Source organism: Uloborus diversus, chromosome 8 (assembly GCF_026930045.1).
Source record: "Uloborus diversus isolate 005 chromosome 8, Udiv.v.3.1, whole genome shotgun sequence".
Lineage (NCBI taxonomy): Eukaryota > Metazoa > Arthropoda > Arachnida > Araneae > Uloboridae > Uloborus > Uloborus diversus.
The window spans coordinates 14,065,090-14,089,890 of NC_072738.1; the positions used below are offsets into that span (position 1 = coordinate 14,065,090).

Below are 24,801 nucleotides of genomic sequence, written 5' to 3' on the forward strand. Positions count from 1 at the left end.
AGTTCAAAGCACTCATGGCCCTGCAATCATGGATTATTTTTTTTAATGTAAGCTTTATGATTCTTGAAAATATACTTTGAATATGAAAATTGCAAAACTATGCCTCATGTGATCTGCTTCTTTTTGTGATTGAGAATTTCAAGACATTTTTAGGGAAACTTTCAATACAGTAGATCTGTTTGGTGTGTGATGGATTCATATCGGTGGAGAAGGGATATAAATGCTATTAAAGAAGCATTACACAGAAAAACACAAAAATAATTTTAAACTATAGAAAGATGAAGCACAGCTTCATCTATCCTTCAGTGAGACTACCAGCATCCCTGGTTCAATTCAAAATGTATCATTACGCCCATTTAGTTCTATGGAGGCTGCCTTAAGTGCTGCGCTAAGTGCCTCCCCCCCCCCTCCCATCCAAATGTTTGTGTAAATAATATTATTCAATGGATAAAAAGATCAGTTGTGCAGAAGGTGATAAAGGAATTGTATCATTAAAAATCAGTATTATGGTTAATTAACAAATTATTTTCAGGGATTTAGCAGCAGGCAGCTAATTTGCCTTTTGATGCTTCCTTGTGTTTAAATGAATGGTCCTCTCAAGATCCTCTTTTTAATCCTAACTGGTCCTCTTTAGTCCTCTTTTTGATTGAAGTTGGTCCTCTTTTACCCTTTTCTAAAACTAAAATGTGTTGGGAGCCCTGCATTAGTTTCTAGAAAAGTGAAATTTTATCTGCACAATTGCATTCGATCCTCATTGATTTGGAGGCTTTGGTATGAACTTAAAGAAACGGTTTTGATTACTAAAATGCAGTTTCCTAACGACTTCTCATTTATTTATTTTGAAGTAATTTAAAAACCTATTTTAACTTACATTTTCCAAAATGCATGTTTTTGTAAACAAGTGCAAGGTTCTATTTATTAATTTTTTTTTATGAAAGTAGTAAAAACTAACCCCCCCCCCTCACTTTTTGTACTTTAAAACTTTGGGACAGTGGTGGCCACCAAGTTTTTTAGGTCTGGATTATTTTGCTTTAATGACCAAATATTTCTAAATCAAATATATATTTTACTGGGTGTCCTTCAAAGTCATGGGAAATCGTGGATTTCAACTATGATCGAATTTGGTACTGAAAAGTCAGGATTTTCAGGGGGGAAAAATGGTCAAAAAGTATCATATCAGAGATTTTTCTGAAAAAAAAAACACAGTATACATTTAAATTTTTAATTTGCATACATTTAAATTTTTACCTGAACACTTTTTTCTAGAAAAGAAAAGGAAATTCACAATAATTTCTTTTTGACAAAAATAAAGAAAATTCACAAAAAATATTTTGCTTTTTCGCATAACGGGGACTTAAAAAATGAAACCTGGATTGACCCCTGATATTACTGTGACATGTGACTTTGATTTCAGCATAGCACATGTTTCAACAACTTATAAAACTTTAAGTTTGGCTTTTACTGCATTGTCAAGTGATAACATAAATTAGAACAGAACTTCACGAATTTCATTCTACTGCACAGCTTGCCCATCGCAGTATCAGGTCATGCAAAATCTTTCATTAAAAATTAGATTAGTGACACAACTATTTTAAGAAAGATTTGTGTTCATCTACAAAAAGTTTCGTCTATTTTTTTTTATTTTTAAAGAAGTATGCCTTAATATGTTTAGTACAAATTACAGTTTTACGCTCTTTTACTGTTTGTAAAATTGATTTTGTATGTATTTTTAGACTTATTTATGCGTATGTATCGCACTTATGTCAGGTAGTGTAATTACATGTTTTTAATCGAATAGTAGTATTGCATTTTGAAAAAAAATGTCATACTGGCGAGCTTTGTTATCGAAGTTCCTGTATATCCTTTTTTTTTTCAAAATATTCCTATATTATTTCGAAAAATTCCTATATTGTTTGCAGAAAATTCCTATATTTTCCATCGAATTCCTATATTTTTTTCAGAAAATTCCTATATTTTCCTATATTTTTGTTGGCAAATGTCACTTCTATCCCTGTCTTCTTTTTTCAGTCTCTCTCTCTCTCTCTCTTTTTTTTTTTTTTTGGTACATCATTTCCATTGGACAATTCATAATTATTTGGTTTGTGGAAAATCATGATATTTTCCTGCCATATCAGTCATTTTTCTCTACATTTTTTTCTTTCGGGTGACAGTCAAGCGAGACGAAAAATACTTTTTCCACTTCGTCGAAAAACTCAATCACCATCTTTGTCCATTTTTACGTATACAGTATAACTTCGATTTAACAATTACAGTAAAACCTGTAAAGTTGACCACCTTTGTAAGTTGACCACCTGTCTATGTTGACCGCTTTTGTCAGGAACGGAATTAGTCCTATCTCATATAATAAAGGTAAACCTCTGTAACTTGACCACCTCTCTATCTTGACCACCTGTCTATCTTGACCACTAATGTACGCCAAATTTGGTTTGAAGTATTGTAAAAAACCCTTTCTAAGTTGACCACTTGGTTTATTTTTTTAAACTTTCTTTACAAAATTGTTTTATTATTTTATTTATTTATTTATTATTATTATTATTCTGATAGCTTTCCAAAAATGTTTTTAATGCTTTAATGAGAGACTAGCATTTTACTAACTAACCAGCAGCATAAAGCTTATGCTGCTCTTCATTCTCCAAACTTGTTTTTCATTTGTTGTTCTATTTGAGATAGTTTTTTGTACTCTGTTCAATGAAAATTAGGTGTCAGTAAAAAAATTCAAAGTCTTTTCTTTTAGTTCCAATATGTTGTGGCAACACAGGAATTGTGCTAAAAAGAGCAGGCCAGGATCTATACATTTCGGGTCCCCTGCAACAAAATATGTAGGGGCCCTCCTTAGTGGCCAGCAGTGTCTATTTGTAAAGTGAATAAGTTTTAGTGCTTTTTTTTTCTTCAATTTCTAGGACCGTTAGCCCCTTTACGGACGCGGGCCCCTTGCTCTGCGGGTACGCAGATCTGGGCCTGCTAATGAGTAAAGTGACATGTTTCTGGTGCAAGGGATTAAGAGATAGGACATTTTAATTTTGCCTTTATGAACTGGGAGAGTCGCGCTTACTGCTCTTTGTGCTATAATTTGTACAAAAAAGGCTTGAAAAAGAAAGTTAGTTGAACTTGAGATTAATAAAAAGTATGAAATATTATATTAAAATTAATTGAAAATGGAAAAAGCCAGAGAAAATTAGTCGGCACATATGGAATTTCTAAAACTACAGTGTCTAATATAGTTAAAAACAAGGAAAAAAATAACAAAATTATTTGAATAATATTTTTAATTACTGTTTTACTTTCAATGATGTTAAACAATGAAAGTGAGTTGAACAGAAAGAATAAGGGGGAATTACTCAAAAAATGAAAACATGGTGCTAAAAAAAAAAAAAAAAAAAAAACATTACCGCCCTTTATAAGTTGACCACCTGTCTAAGTTGACCACCAAAGTACTGCACCGCGAGTGGTCAACTTACACAGGTTTCACTGTATCAAGGGACTGGTAAAAGTTATTCTTTAAATCAAGGATATCGTTAAATCGAGGAACATAGACATTCGATTCCGGACTAGTGAAAAGTATCGTTAAATTGAGGAAATCGTTAAATCGGGTGTCGTTAAATCGAAGTTGTACTGTAGTAGAATCTCGTTAATCCGGAGTAATAGGGAATCCAGGTCATCCGAATTAATAAACGTACGGATTAAACAAAACAACCTATAAATTTAGCCAATTTAGTTAAAACTACTGTACTCTGTAAAAAATTGTATTTCGAATTCAAGAGAATGAAATATAAAACTGCTTAAAAGAAGTACAAAAATGCAAAATGCGGCCTACAAAAAATAAATTGTGCAGAATTTAGGTGTCGGCGGTTGTCTCCTAAATTTGAGAAGTAACTTCTTACTTTTATTTTGTGTGCAGATTTTTATTGTTAATTCTCGTCATTTTCAGTACAGCAATTAATTCTAAAACAATATCATTACATAAATATATTGTCAAAAAGGCTCTTTAAATGATACTGTCAATTGACAGTAGAGACAGGGCCATTCCAGATTAGAAGTTATGAGTCTAGTCCTGTTTTAAGTGGCATACTCGTATTGTCTGTAATATTTGTATTGTTTTCAGACATTTATTTTGACTCATTTATTTTTCATTATGTGTGTCACATTTTTTGAAGTAAGTAGTAACTGAAGTGCTACTATTTCTTTGTAAGCTACTTATGAAAAAAAAAAAAAAACTATGCATTGACATTTGAGGTGAATGTAGCATTGATTACACTGGCAAAAGGATTGAGAACCACAGACTTAAAAGTACAAATATGCGTAGGGGATAAACAGATGTCGGAGAACCTCCTAAGTAGGTAGAGCTCGTGAATCTTAATCCTAATCTTTGTACCTTGTCAGATGTAGTTCAGTAGTTCTTATTTTTTCTTAAACTTCCGTTGTTGAATTAAAAAAAAATGCCCTAACGCTCAAAGTAGTGGAGAGAAAAGAGCAGGGGGACTGCATTCAATTTCATCGTGTAGTTTTTTCCCCCATTTAGTGCTTATTTTTCATTTATTTATTTATTTTTTGACGTAATAGCTTATAAAACTGTTGCAATAATTTTGCTTTTCACTATTATGCTTTGCACTTAATCATGCGGGATAAAGTCTCCATTACAAAAGCAGAAGCGTGCACGTCTGAATAATTTAATGCTCTGCGATTCTCTTTGATGAATGAGCCAGCTCCACTCTCATTGAGACAACTTTCCGTTTAATTGCGAGTAACGCTCCTCCTCTCTCACTGTAACCATGACGACTTGGCTTACGCAGGAATGATATCTTCCGCAAATGGCGACTTCGGTCATTTACTGGAGAGCAGACGATAAAAGCAATGGATTAAAAAAAAGAAGAGAATTTCATGCCATTTTGCTTCTAATCCTATTATAATGGATGTTTGGAAGAATAATATTTTAGTACAGCAATGGATCTTGTGCTACCATTTATTTAAAATCTACTCATTTGTGAACATATTACTTTGTTAAAAGTTTTGCGTTTCAGCTTGGCAACTGTAAATGTTTTTCTGTGTACTTTTGCTTTTCCTTGCTTTTTCTGTTAATTTTTCTACTTAAAAAGGTCGCGGTATTTAACGATTTCTCTGTTTTTTAGAAAATTATTTATGTGTTTCAAATTCTTTTTTGTATATATTATTGTTAGTTTCAATTTTAATTTTCGTGGTCCCATATTTTTTTGACAAAAACAATATATACAAAAACGGCTTTAAAAAAATTTTTTTAAGTGTTATGTACTGCACATAAAAATACTGTTAATATGTTTTAAAAAAAGATTTAATTCTAAAGTTTTAATCGAACATACCATTTTTACTTGAATGATGTTTTACATGATTCAGAATTGAACAATTTACTTTGGGGTAGGCGTAAAGTTCAGAATAAATTAGTTTGCTGCGCTAGTCGGTGACATTTTTTAATTTTTTTTATATTATTTTTTTATTTTAAAGTTTAAATTTATATTGGCACAGCGAGTTTGTTGGGTTATGTGCATATGTTGCACAGCTGTTCCGATATAATATTGAAGCCATGGCAACCTCTTTGGGAACCCCTGTTGTACAGTATTATGAACTTATTATCTTTTTAAAACATACATTTGGACTTAAGTTTGCGCCTTATGCATTTCACTTGCTGTGTGACCAAGTGAATCTACCTGCAACCGAAAAAGACGGCACAAAAATGCTCATTTTCAAACTGAAACCTACCGTCTTAGTGGTCTCTTGAGCACAATGAGCAGCATAAGAAATATGTTTGCTCCCATGCCTAGGGCGGCAATGGTGAAGAGGACGACGGCCTCGGTCGTCTGCGCCGGATGACACACTGATCCACCCCCCAGGGCCGTCTGGTTGCTAGGACTCGTGCCGTTCGTGCCCAGGACTTTGCCCACGAGCACGTTGGCGGCCTTTCCTACTCCTGGCGTCTGGAAAAAAAGAATGAGTTTTCAGTCAAGCAGCATAAAATTCGAATAAGCAGTACAGTCGGACCCGCTTGATGTAATAGCCATTTTGCCACAAAAAAAAAAAAAAAAAAATCCAATAAGGGGGATCAAAATAACACATTTAATGGGTTTGGTTGATTGAAAATCTATTATATTGAGCGGGATATTCTTCTAACTGATATTCTAATGAGCAGGTTCAACTGCATTACATTTTGTTTAAGTTGGACATTTTCCAGTGCTCTATTTATATTATGTATTTATTTTCTGGTAAATTGTGACTAAAAGAGGTTAAGAATATCTCGTGCATGGAAACAATTGTTTCACAACTAACGTGTTTGTGTAACGAAGCGTGGATTCAGAGGGTGGGGCATGACCTCTCCTCTAACGCGACCACTTATAGCCTAAAACTGCCTTTCAGGGACTTATATGTCGAAAAATTCGCTGCAGACGATTTGTGCTCGAATATTGCATTTTTACCCCCGCCCCCTTCCGATAATGACCCTTGGGTATAGGCATACTGGATCTTCCTTTGGATGTTGGCAGTATTCATTGCAAAATTGCTGTGTAAAAATTGAGTTGAAAGTGAAAACGCTTTTGTTAAAACTTCACTGAAAAATACGCTCACATTTTTCACATTACATTTTTATCCCATAGATATCAGTTATCCCATCATCGCAAATAGCAAATGTGTGCTACTTTTTCCCTCTCCCTTTTTTGCGCAGTATAATTTATTAATTAGTTCCCCATTTTTGTTAGAATAAAGCCAACTCTTTCTGTCTTTCCATTAATGCTTATATCCTATTATGCCATTATCTATGTAGGCAATTGCCAAGCAAGCAAGAGTAATATTGTTAAGCGGAATTATTGAGCCTTTTAGAATTCTAAGGGACATTTTCCAGCGGAATGAGGACTTTTTACTTTAAACCGCTTCCAGACCATCCCACTGCTTAATCTGGGTCATTAGAAGCAACCCTTGGTTGCTCAGAACATAGATACGTTCAGATACAGATTTTCTTAGAAAACAGACTATAGTTGAGTTTAAGGCCCCTATAACCCCCCCCCCCCCCCCCCCCCCCCCGACGCATCTGCCATTTTGGATCAAAATAGTCGTTTGCTCTTATTGATCCATTGCCGTTACGGTGCATTATTAAAAGAGGCAAAAAATAACATTAAGATCGTATAAATGAGGGACTGTGCCGCAGTGTTCTGTGCTCTAGTTGGTGCGAACCCAACCTGGCAGCATTCTGAGGGATACGCAGATCCTTATCACCGCAGGTTTGCCCCTACTATAGTCCAGTAAGTAACAATAGGGCCGTCTACTTGGCAGTAGAAGCTCGTGTCTTGTTGAAGAATTATGAATCAGTTGTATCTGCCTGTTGAAATTAAATTATTATTGTAGCACTTAACTGTCAAATGGAACTTATGTGGGACGTGTCTTCTGAATAAATTTGGTCAGTTAAGTTGTTTGTAACAAGGACTATGAAGAATATCCAAATCAAGTGGAACAACTTCCGTCTCGATGACACTGCGTTTTTAAATATTGTCTTGACTAATCAAGTTTTTTCATTCCCAGGAGCAATTCAAAGCGCCACTACCATCGCTAAATCCATCGCAATTGTTGTTTGGGCAAGACTAGCTGTTGTGGTTTTGGTTCAAAGATTCAGGGGAGCGAGTTTTTTTTTATTTCCCCCAAGTCCGAATGGAACAAATGTGAGACGTGTCTACTGAATGGATTGGCCAATTAAGTTGTTTGTAATAAGGACTATTAAGAATAGCCAAATCAAGAGGAACAGCTCCATCTCGGCGACATTGCTTTTGTAAAAATTATGTTCACTAATCATATTTTTGACAAGTCAACATACGACCACGAGCAATTCAAAGCGCCACTACCATCGCGGAATCTTTCGCAATTGCTGTTGTTTAAGCAAGACTGACTGTGGTTAAGATTCTAAAGATTCAGGAGCAAGTTTACTTTTTTCCAGTGGGAATTTTGTTTGGCCGACAATCCCCGTCTTTTAGCGTCGAGTGTACCTTTTAGCAGGATCAATGATCTCTCTCGTTACGGCAGCGAAATGGAAGCGAAAGTCATGGAGCGGCGGAGACATAAACTGGTCGAGAATGAGCGACATTCTTTCGCTTCCACTCCATCGTTAGTGTGTTGATTGGCCAATTGGGCCTCCGGATCACACACGCCATCGAGCGAGCTGCTATCGTTAAGTCGTTCGGGAGAGGAAATCTGCATTAGCACTCAACTCTCGCCGTATGGGAATGAGCGAATAGTGCTGGCTTTGCTGGCGACATGTACATTGCGGGCCCTCGGGGCAGTAAGTTTGTGAAAATGAATTCAGGTTATCGTACTATTTTATAAAAATCTAATGATGATGTAGCAGCAACCAATGAAATCGCTGAAACTTTATGATGTAAGAAAAGTCGGCCTGACTTTTATAATCGACGTTTAAAACTTCAAGCAGATGCTGGGATGGATCAAATGTTATAGTTTTAACATATTAAAATAATACTGGAGCAGCAATAGTATACTAATTTGTTGCATCTATTTAACAAAATCATTTGAAGTTTAAATTAAGGTGAGAATTTCTTGGACGCTTGAGATTTTTGCACAATCGCTATGTTTTAGGCAAAAATCGTTTTCTTTTGGCAAGATTAGTAAAGCCAAAAAAAAAAAAAAAAAAAATAGTTCCCAGAATATACTGTTACATTATCAGCGTACTGTTGAACCCTCTGCTACTTGGTTATTATTATTGTAACGATGCAGTTATTGTGTGGTGAATAAGAGCGGTGGAGAGGAGGGGGATGCAATAGCGAGCAGAGGGTTTCAGCCCCCTAGTATATTTATATAAAAAAAAAATAAATAAATATATATATATATCCTATCTTCGTTTTGCAAGGAAAATCTCACTAAAATTAAACTTTTTTAAATGAACAGGTGACTCTGTCTGTCTGAAGCATGAAAGCTTCAGTTTTCATGACCCACGCCACAATGTAAGTTTTCATTTAAACTTTCTGTATGACTTTGAAAACTCTCATTTTTCTTCGAACTCATCAGCATTTAAATGGTGGTAGTGAGCTATTTTACTTTCTTCGATGGTTTAAACCTTTTCAAGACTGAATTTTTTTTAAATAGGCGAAGAACTTTTTCCTAGAAGAGGAGTTAAAAATCAAATAATTTTATTTCTTTTGACCCACACGAATTTCTTTTCGATGAAATAACTTGTTTAGCTTCTTGATTATGGACAAACAAGGAAATGAAAGACCACAATTAAGAAACAAAATGCGCTATTTCATCCTACCAGATATAGAGAAAAAGTGGCGTCTTTAGCCAATATGGCGGTCATGTCGTTACTTAAGCTACGATGAAGCCAAGTGCGCAAGATCAGTTCCTCCGCGGACATGCGACTCCAACGTAAATTATACGACAGGTAGCACTCCAGCATGTACTGTAGCTTAACTAGCACGGTTGAGGATACTCACTGCTAGAAATGAAGAAACCGACAGCGTGAGGCTTTGCTTTGCTTTCAATCCCATGTGCGAATTCCGTCTCGGAAATTCGCCCGCTCTCTACCTGCAAAAGAAAGCTCATTTGAATTCGCTTACATTGTTGGAATAAAAAAATTCAACCGATTTTAGAGGTATAAGAATCTCGACTTATTTCGTGAATAGCGTTATAGAGTAAAATCCGCTATTTTATTGAGTAAATAGGAAGATACTGTCTCCTTTACGAGAAAAGCTCTCGCCGTAAAGTATGAGCCCGTCTACTGCCATAGAAACATACTTCGTTAGTAGGAGGAGTTTTCTGGCGCGATTTCGCCACTCGTCTTCTCACCTTTGTGCAGTCGCACAGGTTTTTCCAACATTAAGCTTCCCTTGGAGAAATGAGGCACGCCTCGTTGCTATAGCATTAGACAGGCGCAGACATTTCGGCAGGAGCTTTACTCGTATTGGATAGGTATTATATGAAATAACTAGACAAATCAGTTATAGTAAATGACGTTATTGAATTCTACGATTTAACTAAGCATTTTATAGAATGACGATCACGGTCTATCATTATCTATATCATAAGCTAGCTAAAGTGAATTTTTTCGTCTACTTCAACTATCTAATTATTTCATGAAATACCTTGTTATTCTATGAAGTAACACTGAATTATACACTTTAACAGTAACATATGCCGGGATAACACTTTTAATGTTTGCAAATTGAACGGATAATCCACGGGGGGGGGGGGGGTAGAGTTTATGTTTATGAAGGACTCTTTTCCACCTTGTTAGACGAACTCCCTCAGTACATCAGTGAAACACGTAATTCCGAAATTCCCACTGTAGACGACAGCGATCGGTAGTAGCAAAGGGGGAAACGTGATTCTGTATATGCTTCTTGTTTTATATTCTTTAACCATTGAAATTCAATGAAATTATTTACAACTCCGATAAAACAATGGCTAGGAATTGTCGCAATGTGCAGGACGCATATAAACAACCTTTACTCTGCCAGAGACCATGTAAAAATTTGGAGACTGCTGACTGGCTACCGCGTAAAAACTCATCTGTCTTCTGTATAGCTTGTTTTGCACGCTCTAATTATTGTTTCATTTCGAAACAAGACATGTCTTCTAGACATTATTCGAGGAGAGGGGGAGAATTTAAAACATTCAAACGTGAATTCAGAACTTCCGAGGAACAAAATTTGTTCAATACGTTGGATTGGGGAAAAAACATGGCTGACACATTGGCGTCGACTGGCCAATCAGAAGTCCCAAAACTATTATAAGGTCCCTAGCTGAATAAGTTTGTTTATATGCTTCCAGGACTGTGTCGCCATGGCACCACATTCTTGAACGCTAAAGTGAAATGTCGAAAATTGCTCTCTGATACGTAAATGCCCTTCTAAAGATGAGTGGATTCGGTAATTTTGTGTACCATCTCTGAGTCGTCATTCATTTCATCTGCAATTAATGTCTTTGACGTCTCCGAGACGTCACTGTATGCAAGAGGTTAATGTTCATTCCAGTAACATACATAACATTAATATTTGAAAATACTATCTTGTAAAACTTTATAACGCGATGCGGATTATCTTCCTGCAAAATTCACCAAAGTCTGTGTCTATATAAAGTGCTATTTGATGATCCTGGATAAGTTGAGTGTAGTATATTGTCGTGGGCAGTTGAACGGCAATATCTGCAGAAATGAGTTTCTGAGATATTTTAAGAAACGGGTTTTGGATTCAATAAAAACAGTAGGGACATGTTGCAATTTGAGGTTTTTTTCAGCAGAAACAAACTGAGCAAGCTTGTACAATAAAGCTAACGTACAATGTCATAATTATCCGTTTGAGTGCCGAAAATTGTTTCGTTTTCCCTAATTACTACAAGGCGCTCGTTGAAGTTGGAATAAAATCTTTGCTGAAACAGCAGCAACTTTCCTGTACGGTTAATTGAAATGTTATTCATTTCTCCATGTCTAAATGATCAAATTAATCTATACAAACAATCACGAAATTAGTAGATAGGATTGAAATCCCGGTAAAAGACGGATAAATCCCGATTCTGCACTCCAACGGAGTAAATCAGTTCATCTTCAGAGTGACTAGGTAATGTGCACAACATGATATTCTATTGAAGGCAGGAATCTAGGTCAACGCACATCCAGCCCCATCTTCATTTCATTATAGTAAAATATTTCGCCTACTGTCTTTCGATCAACAAGTAACACATATCGATAAAAGAATTGCTAAGTAAGACCTCTGAATGTTGACTAATATTCCTGATACAGCCGCATTTATAAAACCTTCTTTTCATGTACGAGAATTCCTCTCCTCGCTTTCTGAATCAATCGCTACCCCACCCCCCTCCCACCCCCGCCTGCCCCCTCGTATTCACTCGAGCAGGGAAGATAAATATCAATTTACGGCCCTCTACTGGAGCAAAAGTGTGATCAACTTCGAATTTAAGAGCATGTCGGGTGCTGCATTCTTCTTTCTTTGTGTCCCGGTCTCTTGTGATGTATTTGTTTCTATTCGAGGTGTTTGGTTAGGGGTAGTTGCGGTGTTTAGGAACACGGGAGAATTGCTTCGCGCGTGACTTTTGTTTTATAGAAATGTTGAAAATAGCTTTTTTTTCGTGTTTATAAATTTTCATCTCGTCTCTTACTCCATATGACTCACAGAAAAGGCAAACATAATGATGAACTGTTGAAAGCGTATCTTGAGAAATATTTTCTCTTTTCTTTTAATCTACTTTACTAGGGAATTAATAGAGGCTACTGTGAGGTACCCCTTACAAATGAGGCAGTGAGAAGCAAAGCGATGTAAGTGGCAAAAATAAAAATTTGGAGATAACCTGCACAAATGGTAGGTGAACCTCTCCTCTGTCGTGAAACAAGAGATGGAATTAGTAGCCCTGGTAGGTGCTGTTATACAGCATGATTTAGAAAAACTTTTCAATTAAAGCCTACCTAGGACCTTATCTTTAAACGCGTTTTACTCAAAACTTGAAAATATTCACTTACATCCCTTTGCCTCAAATGTAAAAACACTTGCGTCATTTCGACATTCACCTCTTCATTGCCTCGCTATTGAAGGTCTTTATCAAGGAGCACCCAGTGGTAGCCCACGGTTGTAACTAACACAGATCTGGGATAACTGACTTTATCATCGAGAGATGGCGTCAACAGTCGTTTTCACTCCTAGTTTTGCCCACGAGCTGAAGAGAAAGGAAATTTATTCCAGTCTCCTGAACGCGCGTGAATGACTTCCGAACTTTCTGACCCACAGATATAGCCACCACATATACCCGGATGCGATGAGTTTTTATAGCCACGTGATCGATATTCGCGGTCGTACTATTACAAGTCTGATGCCCTAACCACGAGGCTCCTCTCAACCGCTTAAGGAGAAACTTACACTTTGAAGTAGAAAATTGCAACTTACTTGCAGAAGAATTCACAAAATGATTTTTTCCCCTTATGCCAGAAGATGGTTTAAGTTTCTTAGAAACCATTGGTACTGTTACAGTGCATTACTTTTTCACGCCATTGACAACAGCCAAGTCAACAGCTTCGTTTTTATGTTATATTTTAAACTGTATTTATTGATGTTTTTACATTTTTTTTTGTTGCAAGAGTATATAGTCTCCATTTACAATTTTCAAAATTTTATTCTTATCGCATTGCTGTTCATTTATTTATTTTTTCCCCTCCAAAAATTCTATACAATGTTGTTGGTATTCTAGCATATTTTATGATTATTTCACGCCGTCTAATATGACAAAGAAGCGAGTTCATTATTGAATGTCATACAAGAAGTTACAATTTATTATTTCTTCTATAACATAAAATATCAAACTTAACACTATCCAAAAAAAATACATAGCTCAAATATTATCACTATGTTTGCATCAGAAAAGTGCGAAAAAATTCCTTGGAAGTTTGAAAGTCAACAATTTGAAACTACTAATCTAAATTCAGAAAAAAGGAATGTTTCAATCTCTTTATAAAAAATTGTCATGAGGATCTTGCGTTACTTAAGTAAAATTGCTAAAATCTAGGATCGATATTTTAAATGGTCGTATTGATTTGGGCCAAATATTGATCAATTGTCCCTCTAGACGGAAAACGGCTTTGAAATGTTCGTATTTGACTGAATTTCATTAATTCTGATTTTATTTTATGAGAAAAGGGATTCCTTTGGCTTTACGCAATCTTTACAGCATATGATTGTAGTGAATTAAATCTTTCTATGTGAATTACATGTAGGAAAAAAAAATCTCAGTGTATACTAAAAAAGCATTTTAAAATTTGCTCACTTCAAAAGTTAAAACTTTCATATTTCACCTTTATGAAACTTCCTATGATTTCATCTCTGCTAATTATTAGTTAAGTAGAAAATCGTCTGTCAAGGTTTAACATGTGAAAATTGCGTCTACATTTGAACGAAGCAATTGCCTGTTTGCTGATACTATTTTGTGTAGTTGAAATTTTAACCCTTACTGCAGTGAATTAACCCTGAACTCCAGTTGGAGTAGTAAGCGTTAACTGTTGACCACTTTTTCGTTTCTGCATTCTCTTTAAATTCAAATCCCAGAATTAAAAGAAAAATGGATTTTTTTAATTCAACGAACTTCCTTTAAATTCTTAGCATGGGCATCGCCGTGCGGGTACTGCTAGTTAAGGACAGCAAATTTCACTCTTTTGGAGCTTTTATTCATATATATGTATACGTCGAACAATTTATTTTATATCCTTTAAAAATAATTCTTACATTTGATTAATTAATTAAATTTAAAAAAAAAATTATAAAAGTACTCTTTTAAAAGTGAAAGTTTATTTTTGCAGTTTACTAAAATGGCTTATTAAAAATGCTGTTCGCAGTTTTTAAACAAAGATTGCTAACGTGTTCAGATCTGTCAAATACGTGAGGAATAAATTATTTTTCCCTGCAGCAGCAGCCGTTAATCATGTTTACTCATTCATAGCAGTTCGGAGATGAATTTGAAAATATATACTCTCCTTGTACTCCTGTTCGGGATCTTTTAAAGAACAGCTTACCCCGGGTTAATTTATAAAGCTCAGACAATTTATGTGTCGCGTATAATTCCGGTGCACGATAGTTTTACATGCGGTCATAAATTTTAAATGCTGCTTTTAAATATTCTGTCTCTCTCTTCTGCCTTCTGTTTGCTAAACTCTGTTCCGTATTTAAGTTTGTATTTTCCCTGCTCATCGTAAAAAGAGCTTTTTCCTTTTTAGAGGCAGGGTTCTTTGGTCTTTAAAAAATATTAAAAAACCGTATATGCTTTTTGATTTAGGTCTTTTGAAAGTATTACGTAGCTCTTAATTTTTTAAGAACCGGATACATGGCATGAAAAAATGTATTCATGTTGTAAAAATCGTGTGAAATTTCTGTTAGTGTAATTTTAATCAGAAGCACCGAATCTGCTGTAGTTATTTCTATTGGAATAAGCACAGTGCAGGAATAAAAAATGATACTGTTGTCCATGAAAATAAATTTAGTAAATTTAGAATTTTCACTTTCTGATATATATATATATATATATATATATATATATATATATATATATATATATATATATATATATATATATATATATATATATATACATACTAGTGGTACCCGCACGGCTTTGCCCGTAATAGAAAAATTAAAAGGTCTTTTGGTTCGCCTGTATATTTACAAATTATGTATTGAATTTTCTCGCCAATTGGCTTGTACCCATGTTACGGTTCCACGTTATGATAATTTCGTATCTCGCCAATTGGCTTGTGCCCATGTTACGGTTCCACTTTATGATAATTTCGTAATTTACTCGTCCATCTTATGATATTTTTGTTCTTAAAATTGGAATAGAAAAAGAACCATATCGAATTTTCGAAAAATCGCTTCGAGGTGCACACCCCCATGCTACAAACTAACTTTGTGCCAAATTGTATGAAAATCGGAATAGGGTGGCACGGTAACCGCGGATAATCCGTATAATAGGTAAAAAACGATACTTAGTGTATGCAATAGATAAAAAATATTAATGACACTCACACATTCATTCAAATTATAACTATAAACATTGCTACATTGCATCTACTAACATTGAATATGAAAAATATATGTAAAATCTAAAAGCGAACAGCACAATGACAAGTTTCCAAAAAAAAAAAAAGTGAATGGACCCGTGGATAATCCGACCGCCGATAATCGGAAGTTTACTGTATATGCATATAAAAGGAACCGAGTATTTTCTCTGCAACCCGCATTGCTAAACCAACCTTTTCTAAAATCCTCATTATTATTTATTATATTTTTTTCATTGCAGAACCCTTTTAAGGCGCAATGTGTATATTAATGGGGTCGTTTCCAAAATTTTAAAAGTATTTTTTTCTGAAAGAGCATGCTTAAAAACATAGGATCTGACCATTTTTAAAATAATTTGTTTCAATTTAATATTAAAAAAAATACTTAAATCGGTGCGCTTTCATTGTTTACATTTCTTGCCGATGACATCACAAATGATGAATGATGAAATGCCATTCTGTGTTGCCATTCATAGAGCAAAATATTTAATTCGCATCCTTACTCACGTGTATTGGCAACGATATGGTTGATAGCAAGCGTAGAGCGCAATTATTTAATTCACTTTTTGATTACCATAACGTGGAAACGCGGCAGGCAGATGCGAGAAAATGCATCATTTGTGACGTCATAATAAAGGCCACGCTTTGTTTGAAAAATCGGACGTTTTAAAAAATGAATTAAAAAATAACTTTTGGAAAAATAAAAGTATTTTCTGGGTCCATGTTATATTTTTGGCTTATTCTATCAATTTCAGTTACTAAAAGTACTACTTTTGATTGAAGGAAACAATGCAGAGAAAACAACCCTTCATCTTAACCTATTCGTGTAGGTGGAGTGTGACTGTAGACATTTTGATTGAAAAAAAAAAAAAAAAAACCTTTTTAATAGCAATATGTTTATATAATATACCATGACATGTGACAAGAGAACGGGAGGGGGGGAGTCGAATATGTTGAAAAAATGCATGACATTGTTGAATACCGTGAAGGATATATCTGTACGTCGGAGGGATACAACACTATGTCCATTTTTTTCCCAAAATGGCGTTAGAGTTAAAATTAGCTTTTCTCATATTTCCTAGAGGCATAGAGCACTATGTCCAAAACCAGTTATTAATTGATGGATATAGCGTATTTTAAAAGAACACCAAGTCCACTTTCACTTAGAGGGATAGAACACCATATGGTTAAAGCTACTTTCCTGTAAAGTTATAAAAATGGACATAGTGTTGTATCCCTCCGAGGTACAGATATGCTACATCGGCTAAACTCAAGATTTGAAAATAATAGATTTTGTTTTTACGTTAGGCGAAAAAAAAATGAAAATTCTTCCCACTGTTTCTTTTAAATTAAAAATAAAAAAAAAAAAAAAAATTCTATTTCATCGCGAAAGAAACACTTCTTTCGTCCACACCATTCGCCAAACTCATTGTTGTCCATCTAACCGGATTAATAATTAAAGTCTCCCGTCTAATACTTCTTTTTTTTCTGCACCTGTAAATAAATAAGGACTACTACTCGCGCCGCTTATCCTCTGCCAATCCTTTTATTAATATCCCGGATACAATCGCAGTCCTAGAAAGTCATTATTTCTCACTCCCTGGTATGAAGGAAGATAAATATCAATTGTCCTCTGCCGGGAGAAAGGTTTCTTTCTGGAATTTGAGGATGTGTCGCTTCTGTTTCTCTTCTCCCGCCGAAGTGTCGAGGCGTTTGCTCAATGGGACGTATGTGCGAAATCTTGGCTTTAGCCGCTGCAATATTTAGTAGAAGGGACTGAGATTTATTAGATGCTAGGGAGTGTTCTATGATTTAGAACGGTCCTTCTCAACTTGGAGTTTTTTTTTCTTTTCTTTTTTTTCGAAAACTTATTAACTCGTTTGACTTTCGGTGATGTTCTTTTTACTTTCTTCTATATCTAATGTATATTCACGGGCTTGTACTCCTAAACCGTCGACAGTATTATCCGTCCACATTGTATTCAAACACTTACAAATAAAATGTAAGCGATTTAAGTAATATTTTCGATTCATTAATTATTTTTAAAAGCAAATATTTGAAATACTACTTCTTTTGATTGCTTGTGAATTAATTAATAGCGTTTATGCCGTATTAGGTAGAGATCCTAAATACGCAGAGATTGGACAACTTCGAAACGGCGGCCAAAGATGTTCACTCCCCGTAGACCGTAATGCATCTTCTGCTCTAAATATAACTGTAAATTGTATCGGAAAAATTGGAAGCTAGTTATCATACTATGAAATGCAATGAGCAGACCATAAATATTTGTTTGTTTTCTATCTTTATGAACAAATTTGTGAGAAAAAAATTTTCTTTGTCCGCGCTATGACGATACGAAATGATTGATGCCGAATTGTCAGACTTGGCGTTCACTCCGTTTAATGGAAATACAAGCAGAGAAAAAAAATCACTCTGTTCTTTTCAGATATCATGTCCTATGTTCCGTAGGAAAGCTAAAAATTTACGTTCAGTATTTCGAGCTGAGAACACTTGGACTAAACATGGCTGAGATCGACGACCCGTTGTCCAATCTCTCCGTATATAGGATCTCTAGTGTTAGGAGCCTTATTCCTGGTCGATTTGTTGCTTTTTACTGACATCCAAGCAGTTCCAGAAATTTTTCATACCCTTCACTAGGGCTGACCAACTGGCGGCCCGCGGGCCTTATGTGGCCCGCCAACACACATTGTGCGGCCCGCATCGATGTTGACATTCCTGAGTTTGTAAAGAAGGCGGATCGGTCTTAGTTTTCCCATCAAAATGTAAGCTAATTGTTTTATAATCCTTCTGTTTCATTGTTTTATAATTAATAATTAATTAATATTAATTGTTATTGTATAAGAGGTAAGAAGAAGATATTGTTCAACTTTTCAAACTGTGGCCCGCCAGGTGATCAGTGAGCGGAATTCTGGCCCGTGAGCTCTTTGCAGTTGGACAGCCCTGCCCTTAACCGTAGGATTCGTTCGCGGGGGAATGGGGAGGGTCATCCTTCCTGAAACGGTAGTCTGTATCCGCCCTTGAATGGGTCTGCTCTTGAGAAGTGGTGCCTGACCTCTCTTTGTTTGAAGGCCGCACCCTATTTTAACATGATTCTCATAACACGCATAACATTTTTAAATATCTGGCTATTTTGTAGATAACAATGGGAAACCGTTGAATAAGACTGAAAACTACAAACCAAGAATTGTCGTCATTACTGGATCCTTCTTATATTATTAATGTGAAGTTTGCAACTGTTTCACCGAATGCTTTGGGATTGATCGTGATTTTCGATTTGTAGCATTAAACAAAATAACGGGCCACATAACGGGCCACATGGGTTAGCTTCGCGGGCCGCTTGTTTTTTGCAAAAAAAGAAATAGTCGTAAATGTTTTCTCAATTTTTTCTGCCTCTATCTAACTTTTGCTCCCCAGTCTAGCGAAACTGGTTGTTGAGAAGACAGAGATTAAGGGAATTAAGTAAATGTGATGACTATAATGCCTCAATACTTATGCTGCATCACATTGGTTGTTGCACCGAAAAGTTAATTACTTCGTGGACAAATTTCTATCATAAATTAAATTTGATTAAAATCTGGCAGTAATTGCTCCAAGATGGAAGTAGTCCGTTCACGAAAGCAAAGACAAGCACTCGAGATCAATTCCATTTTGAAATGGAACGAAAGGTTTAGGACGGGCACTTTTCACTCGCACTTACCATCTCTGTTTTTCGACGCTACTTTGGAAAAACTGTTGAACACGTTATTTTGCATACTTTTGCATCCAGGTTCCCCCCCCCCCCCCCCTATTTTGATAAAGTCAGAGCAGACCTGACGCTTGCGCAAATTGACGGGAGGTCTCAGCTAAGGAAAACATACAGTTGAAAAAAGTATTGGGAAATTCATGAAAGTATTCGAATTTCGACAATTTACGTGTTTAAAATTTCTTTAATAAAGCTTTAGTATGATTTAATTGAGGATATTTATAAATCTTTCAATCATATCTCCTTAACGAACTTTTCATTATTGCGAATTTTTTAGCGGGATGAATTTTCAAACTCGCAAAGCATAGAACAATTGAAGCAGTAGAAGCAAAGGGCGTTTAAAGTTGCGGTCCTACGTAAGCTTTCATTGATTTTTTTTTCTAACGTATGCTATATAGCAGCACCTACCAGGGCTAATACAACCCAAATTAAAATAATAGAATTTCAAAACTGTTTGAACAAAACTTGTCCCTGAGTCGGGAAAAATGAACGCATGGAAATTAAAAAGACTAAAACTAGCTATTCATGAATGGATAAATCAATTTAAACAACTTTTCAGATAATATTTTAACAATTTATGGATCATTAACACATTGGAAAAATAGATTTTTTATATGGGTCAAAAAATCTGAACTATCTATTCATTTAATGTGAATTTTAAAAATTAGCGAAAACATTTGCATACCTGTTTCCCTATAGTTGGCGACAGGATAATTTTAAGCTCTTTCAAAAGCCTTTTATTGCTCAAAATGGGTCGTCAAGGTGATAAATAGGGGGGAAAAAAACGAAGTTACATAATCATTTCTTAAAGTTAGAAAAAAAAAAAAACTATCCAACTCATACTCAATTCAAATGAACGTTTTACAATCTATGGTATGTAAGATTTTAAAGAAACATATAAGGACTGACCAACTAAAAAGTAACCGACATAAACAAGGTAGAAAAATTGCAACACCTGGCAGAAATGAACCCAAATTTTAAAAAGTTGTCCAAAATAATCGTTGAAAAATGCTTCTTACGTCCATAAGTGTTGGACAGAATGTACAGTTATCTTATCTACGTCAACTGCACTTGGACGGTTGCATAAACTGCAATTGCGTATCTACGAAGTAAGACCTAAGATAAACATGAAGCAGAAACGTGCACGACTCTCCTGTAGCAAAGAGAAGCTCTAACAGGGGCAACAAGGTTCGAAAAGTATTATATTCAGTGATAAATATTTTATGAAATATCTGTGAACAAAAAAAGGTGTTCGGGTTTGACATTTAAAAAGAAAAGCGTATGAGAAATCTTGTGTAAGACGTTCTCTCTACTTTGACACATCTTTCTTAATTTGTGGGTGCATGAGGGCTGCTGGAATTGGGAAATTATCTATATCTTAAAATAAAACAATGCGTGACTTCCGCTGTTTAACAATAGAACTGCATGATACTTCATCTGAGGCACATCAGTTACACATTTAGTGACACATTTTATCTTTCAGCAAGATTCTACTTCGTGTCACATCTCTAAATCAACTCATAGATTTTAAACAAAAAGAGGAATTTCGGTATTAAACTGGTCAAGCAACTCTACCAATCGCAATACGATCAAGAATTTGTGGTACCGTCAAATCTAAATAAAGCAGTCAAGACCTGGTGCCCGCCAACAAAATTGAGCTCGTTGCCGCATTTAAGAGGGTATGGAAACAGTGTCAGAAACTATTAATGTAAACAGGTGGTACAATCCGTGAGAGAAAGGATTAAAGCATTGAATCCAACAAAAAATGACGCATTCTAGTATTGATATTGTTTCTTTTGAAAGTGTTTTTCTCACTTTAATTTGAATATTCTAATTTTTTGACTTAATGTAAATCTTCATCACTATAAACTTTTGGATTATTCTGTCTGAGATTATTTTAAATTCAGTATATTTGAAATGAAATGCACACTTAAAGGTCTAAAAAAGGTGGCACGTTCATTTAAATACCTAATTTGCCCTTATATTTGGTTAGAATAAACTTTTTTCCAAAAAATGAAAAGTATTCTATTATTTTGAATCTGGGTTGTAGTACCTCTTACCCAAAACAGTAAAGAGGTACACCTTCCATTTGTACTGGTTATCTCCTAAATAATAATTTTGGTACTTACGTCCCTTTGCCCTCACAGCCTCAGTTGTGAAAATTACCAAACAGTAGAGGCAAGGAGCGTTTTAAACGAAGCTTTCTCATACATAACAGATCGAGGAATTCGCTATCAGATCAAACCAAGTGATAAATTTCGAGACCGATGCAGTAAATCGAAATGTTTTACCGAAACGAACCTTACGAATCCTCAAGAATATGTACCAATTCTTGGATTTATTCTGAAATATTGTCACTGCAGCGGTTTCTTAAATAGAACTCGCCTCTGGTTAATTTCTAAAGCTCGAACAATTTATGTACCGCCTCTTATACGTTAGTTTTATATGCGGCGATAAATTTCCAATGCTCCGCTTTAATGTCTCGTCTGTTCGCCATCTTTCACCTTCCCTTCGCTCTTCTAGATTCGGGTTTTTGCTTTTTATGCTTACCATTGCTGGAAGGACTTAACTACATTGGACAGCTCTAAATCCTCAAACCGAAAGCCGCGAAAATTCAGAAAACTGAGTTGTTCTATGTTGGCTTAAAGGGGTCTGTGACACATTTTGAAAAAATGTTTACTAAATAATTTAGAGTTTGAAATTTTTTGCACTGAATCACCATCTATTTTATAAGACAAATCTTAACATAAATAAAAAAAAATAATAATAAAATAATTTAAATTTAATTTGTTTAAAAAAAGGGGTTGCTTTAAATCGCTATAACTCAAAATATTCTCGTCAATTTTCAAACTTTTTTCCAAAACAATGTGAACAAATATTTAATTTTTTTCGGCGATTTTAAAAATATTAATTCGAAAAAAAATTAAAAATATTTGAAGAAAAATTCGAAAAATTTAAAAATACTTTACTGCAAAAAAATGGATTTTTTTTTAAATGTTTTTTTTTTTTTTTTTTTTCAAATTCGCCGAATAAAAATTTGTCGTAAACTGTTTGAAAAAGATATGCTCCAAATTCCATTAATTTATTTTTATTGATTCTTGACTTATAAGAGCTTGAATGCAAGAAATCGGGAAAAATTGCCTCGTGGAGAAAAACGCGTTTACAGTTTTTAAGTTAAATATAATATTAGTTAAATGCATGCAACAAAAACAATTATAGCTTTCGTTCTAATTAAGATAGAAACAAGATTCAAACTTCCTTTTAAGCAGGGGTGGGGGGGGGGGGGGAAACGGAGAAATGTTTTAAATGATAAAAAATATTGAAAAATTTAACGATTTTTGTGTCTTGGACTCTCTTAAGGGAGGAATAAAATGATGAAATGCCATTCACAGAGCACAACATTTAATTCGCATCTTCACTCACGTGTACTGGCAACGATATGGTTGATAGCAAGCGTAGAGCGCAATATTTAATTCGCTTCTTGATTTAGACACACGGCAGTGTGTCAGCCAAGTTCGGAAATCAGGTGACACATCTGCCAGTGTGTATCTTACACGAACCATTTCAAGCTACTTTTGACTCCCTCATTTCTCAAAAACTATGAAATCTACGTGCTTGAAATTTTGTATGTCTAATAGAGCTGCCTAGCAGACCTATAATCCTAAATTTCATGAATGTACCTCTTATAGTTATGGAATTATTACTATCTGAAAAGTGTCATTTTTTACACTGCCTCACTCACTCATCAAAATGTTTACGAACTTCCAAGTGTCTCACATACTTGAAATTTGGCATAAAGATAGATTTTCATGCATATGTAAAGGGAAAAATCTAAAAAGTTAAAAAACTACATTGAAATAGCAAAAAACTACGCTATTTTTACTGAGCATCACGGCACAATCACTTCGCCGCGCAATTGCAAAATATTCCGCCAAATAAATCAAAACAAATGGGCTCGTCAAACGTTGCCAAACCCAGGTTTGTTGAAGTTTTAAATTAACAATTTAATTTCTAACCAAAATGGGGCTTGAAACAATACTTAAAGTTCCGTTAAAATGAAAAATGATCCATCAAATAATTAAAATTGCAAATCTAGAGCTAAGCCTTTAAAAAAAAAAAAAAAAAAACGGCTTTAAAAGTTTATAAAAACTTTAGGTCTCAATTAAATGCAAAATTTTACAGGAGTAGCAAAAATGGCTGCAATAATTTCAACAATTGAGAAATATTTTCGCAAATTCCGTATATTTTACGATCTACGTTATGATAATCCCCTCAAACAATAAAGAAACTCCAGGCAGATTTTGAGATGAGTCTAAGCAATTATCCTAATTTTCGATAAATTTGAGGAAGCCAAAGACCAAGAGCTAATGTACGTTAGCCTTGCTGATAAATGGGAAAACAGATAATTATTGCCCAAAATTGGCGATCGCGCCAAATTCTCAGTTATTAAAATATCTCCATAACTTCTAATAAAAAGAAACCGCAAACCAGTGCACCGTAACAGCAGGGGAAAAAAAAGAAATCATATATTTGTAATATACGCTTTTGCATATATAACTGTCTAAATTAGAACAAAGTCTTTGATTTAGCTTTTCAAAAAATAATGATATCCCAACAAAACATAAATGTGAAAAAGAAGCCAAGTTCGATTGAAATGAGGTGCTGAAAAGACGGTGTCACCGACAAAAAAAGTTCAGATCTAAACAGTTACCAAGTTCCATAGCATTTCCTCATAGAAGTTACATTTTCCCATATTCTTCAATTCATTCAGAAAACAATTTTTTACTTTCTTTGATATTGGATTTAAAACTTGGCAAGTTTGAAATTAAATAATGATAACTAAAACTTGCCGCAAGTTTAAAATCCATTATCAAAGCAAGCTATTTATTTTGCTTATTCTATAAATTTCAGTGACTAAAAGTATTATTTTTTACTGAAGGAAACAACCCCATTCTGCCCTAACAAGAAGCTAAATCCTATAGCAATAAAGTAAACTAAGGTTTGCCCGTTACCATTACGTATACTTCCTGCACCGACGGAAGTTCATCTAAGCCTACAAAGATTTCTTAATTATCCAGTTTTCTTTCAAGACTTTTAACAACCTTCGGAAAATCATAACTCCCCTTCGGTTATTGGAACTTACCCTATTTCCTCTTTTGTCGGCATTGCTAGATTTATGGCGCATTCTGCTTCTCGGAGGTATATCTTAACTTTTATGCATTCAGCTCGCATCTTTAAATGTAAAAATAATAAGAGGCAGTCCTTTTACTGCGACTGCAGAAGTCAAAAGAGTTGACATCCGGTGCAGTCATTAAATGAAGTCCCCGGGTCAAAGCGCGGAACCCGGACGAATAAAAGGAAATCTTCTGGCGGAACGGGGATGGGGAAAAAATCTCCACACTCCTTCAACCTGCTAATAAAACTCTTGCCATAAACGTGGCTTTTATGCTCC

The 24,801-nt window shown here is 35.0% G+C and overlaps 2 protein-coding genes across 2 annotated transcripts in view; one reads left to right on the forward strand and one right to left on the reverse strand.

The window, feature by feature from the left end:
* LOC129227937 (midasin-like) overlaps window positions 1-24,801 on the forward strand; it is a 260,168-nt gene that overhangs the window by 109,356 nt on the left and 126,011 nt on the right. The gene's annotated exons all lie outside the window — the stretch shown is intronic.
* LOC129227673 (uncharacterized) overlaps window positions 1-24,801 on the reverse strand; it is a 112,264-nt gene that overhangs the window by 25,036 nt on the left and 62,427 nt on the right. The window contains exons 2-3 of the mRNA XM_054862265.1: window positions 9,474-9,564; window positions 5,752-5,966 (exon numbers count right to left, since the gene is read on the reverse strand). Of these exons, the coding sequence (XP_054718240.1) occupies window positions 5,752-5,966; window positions 9,474-9,527 (269 nt within the window). The 5' untranslated portion in view covers window positions 9,528-9,564. The remainder of the gene's footprint in view (window positions 1-5,751; window positions 5,967-9,473; window positions 9,565-24,801) is intronic.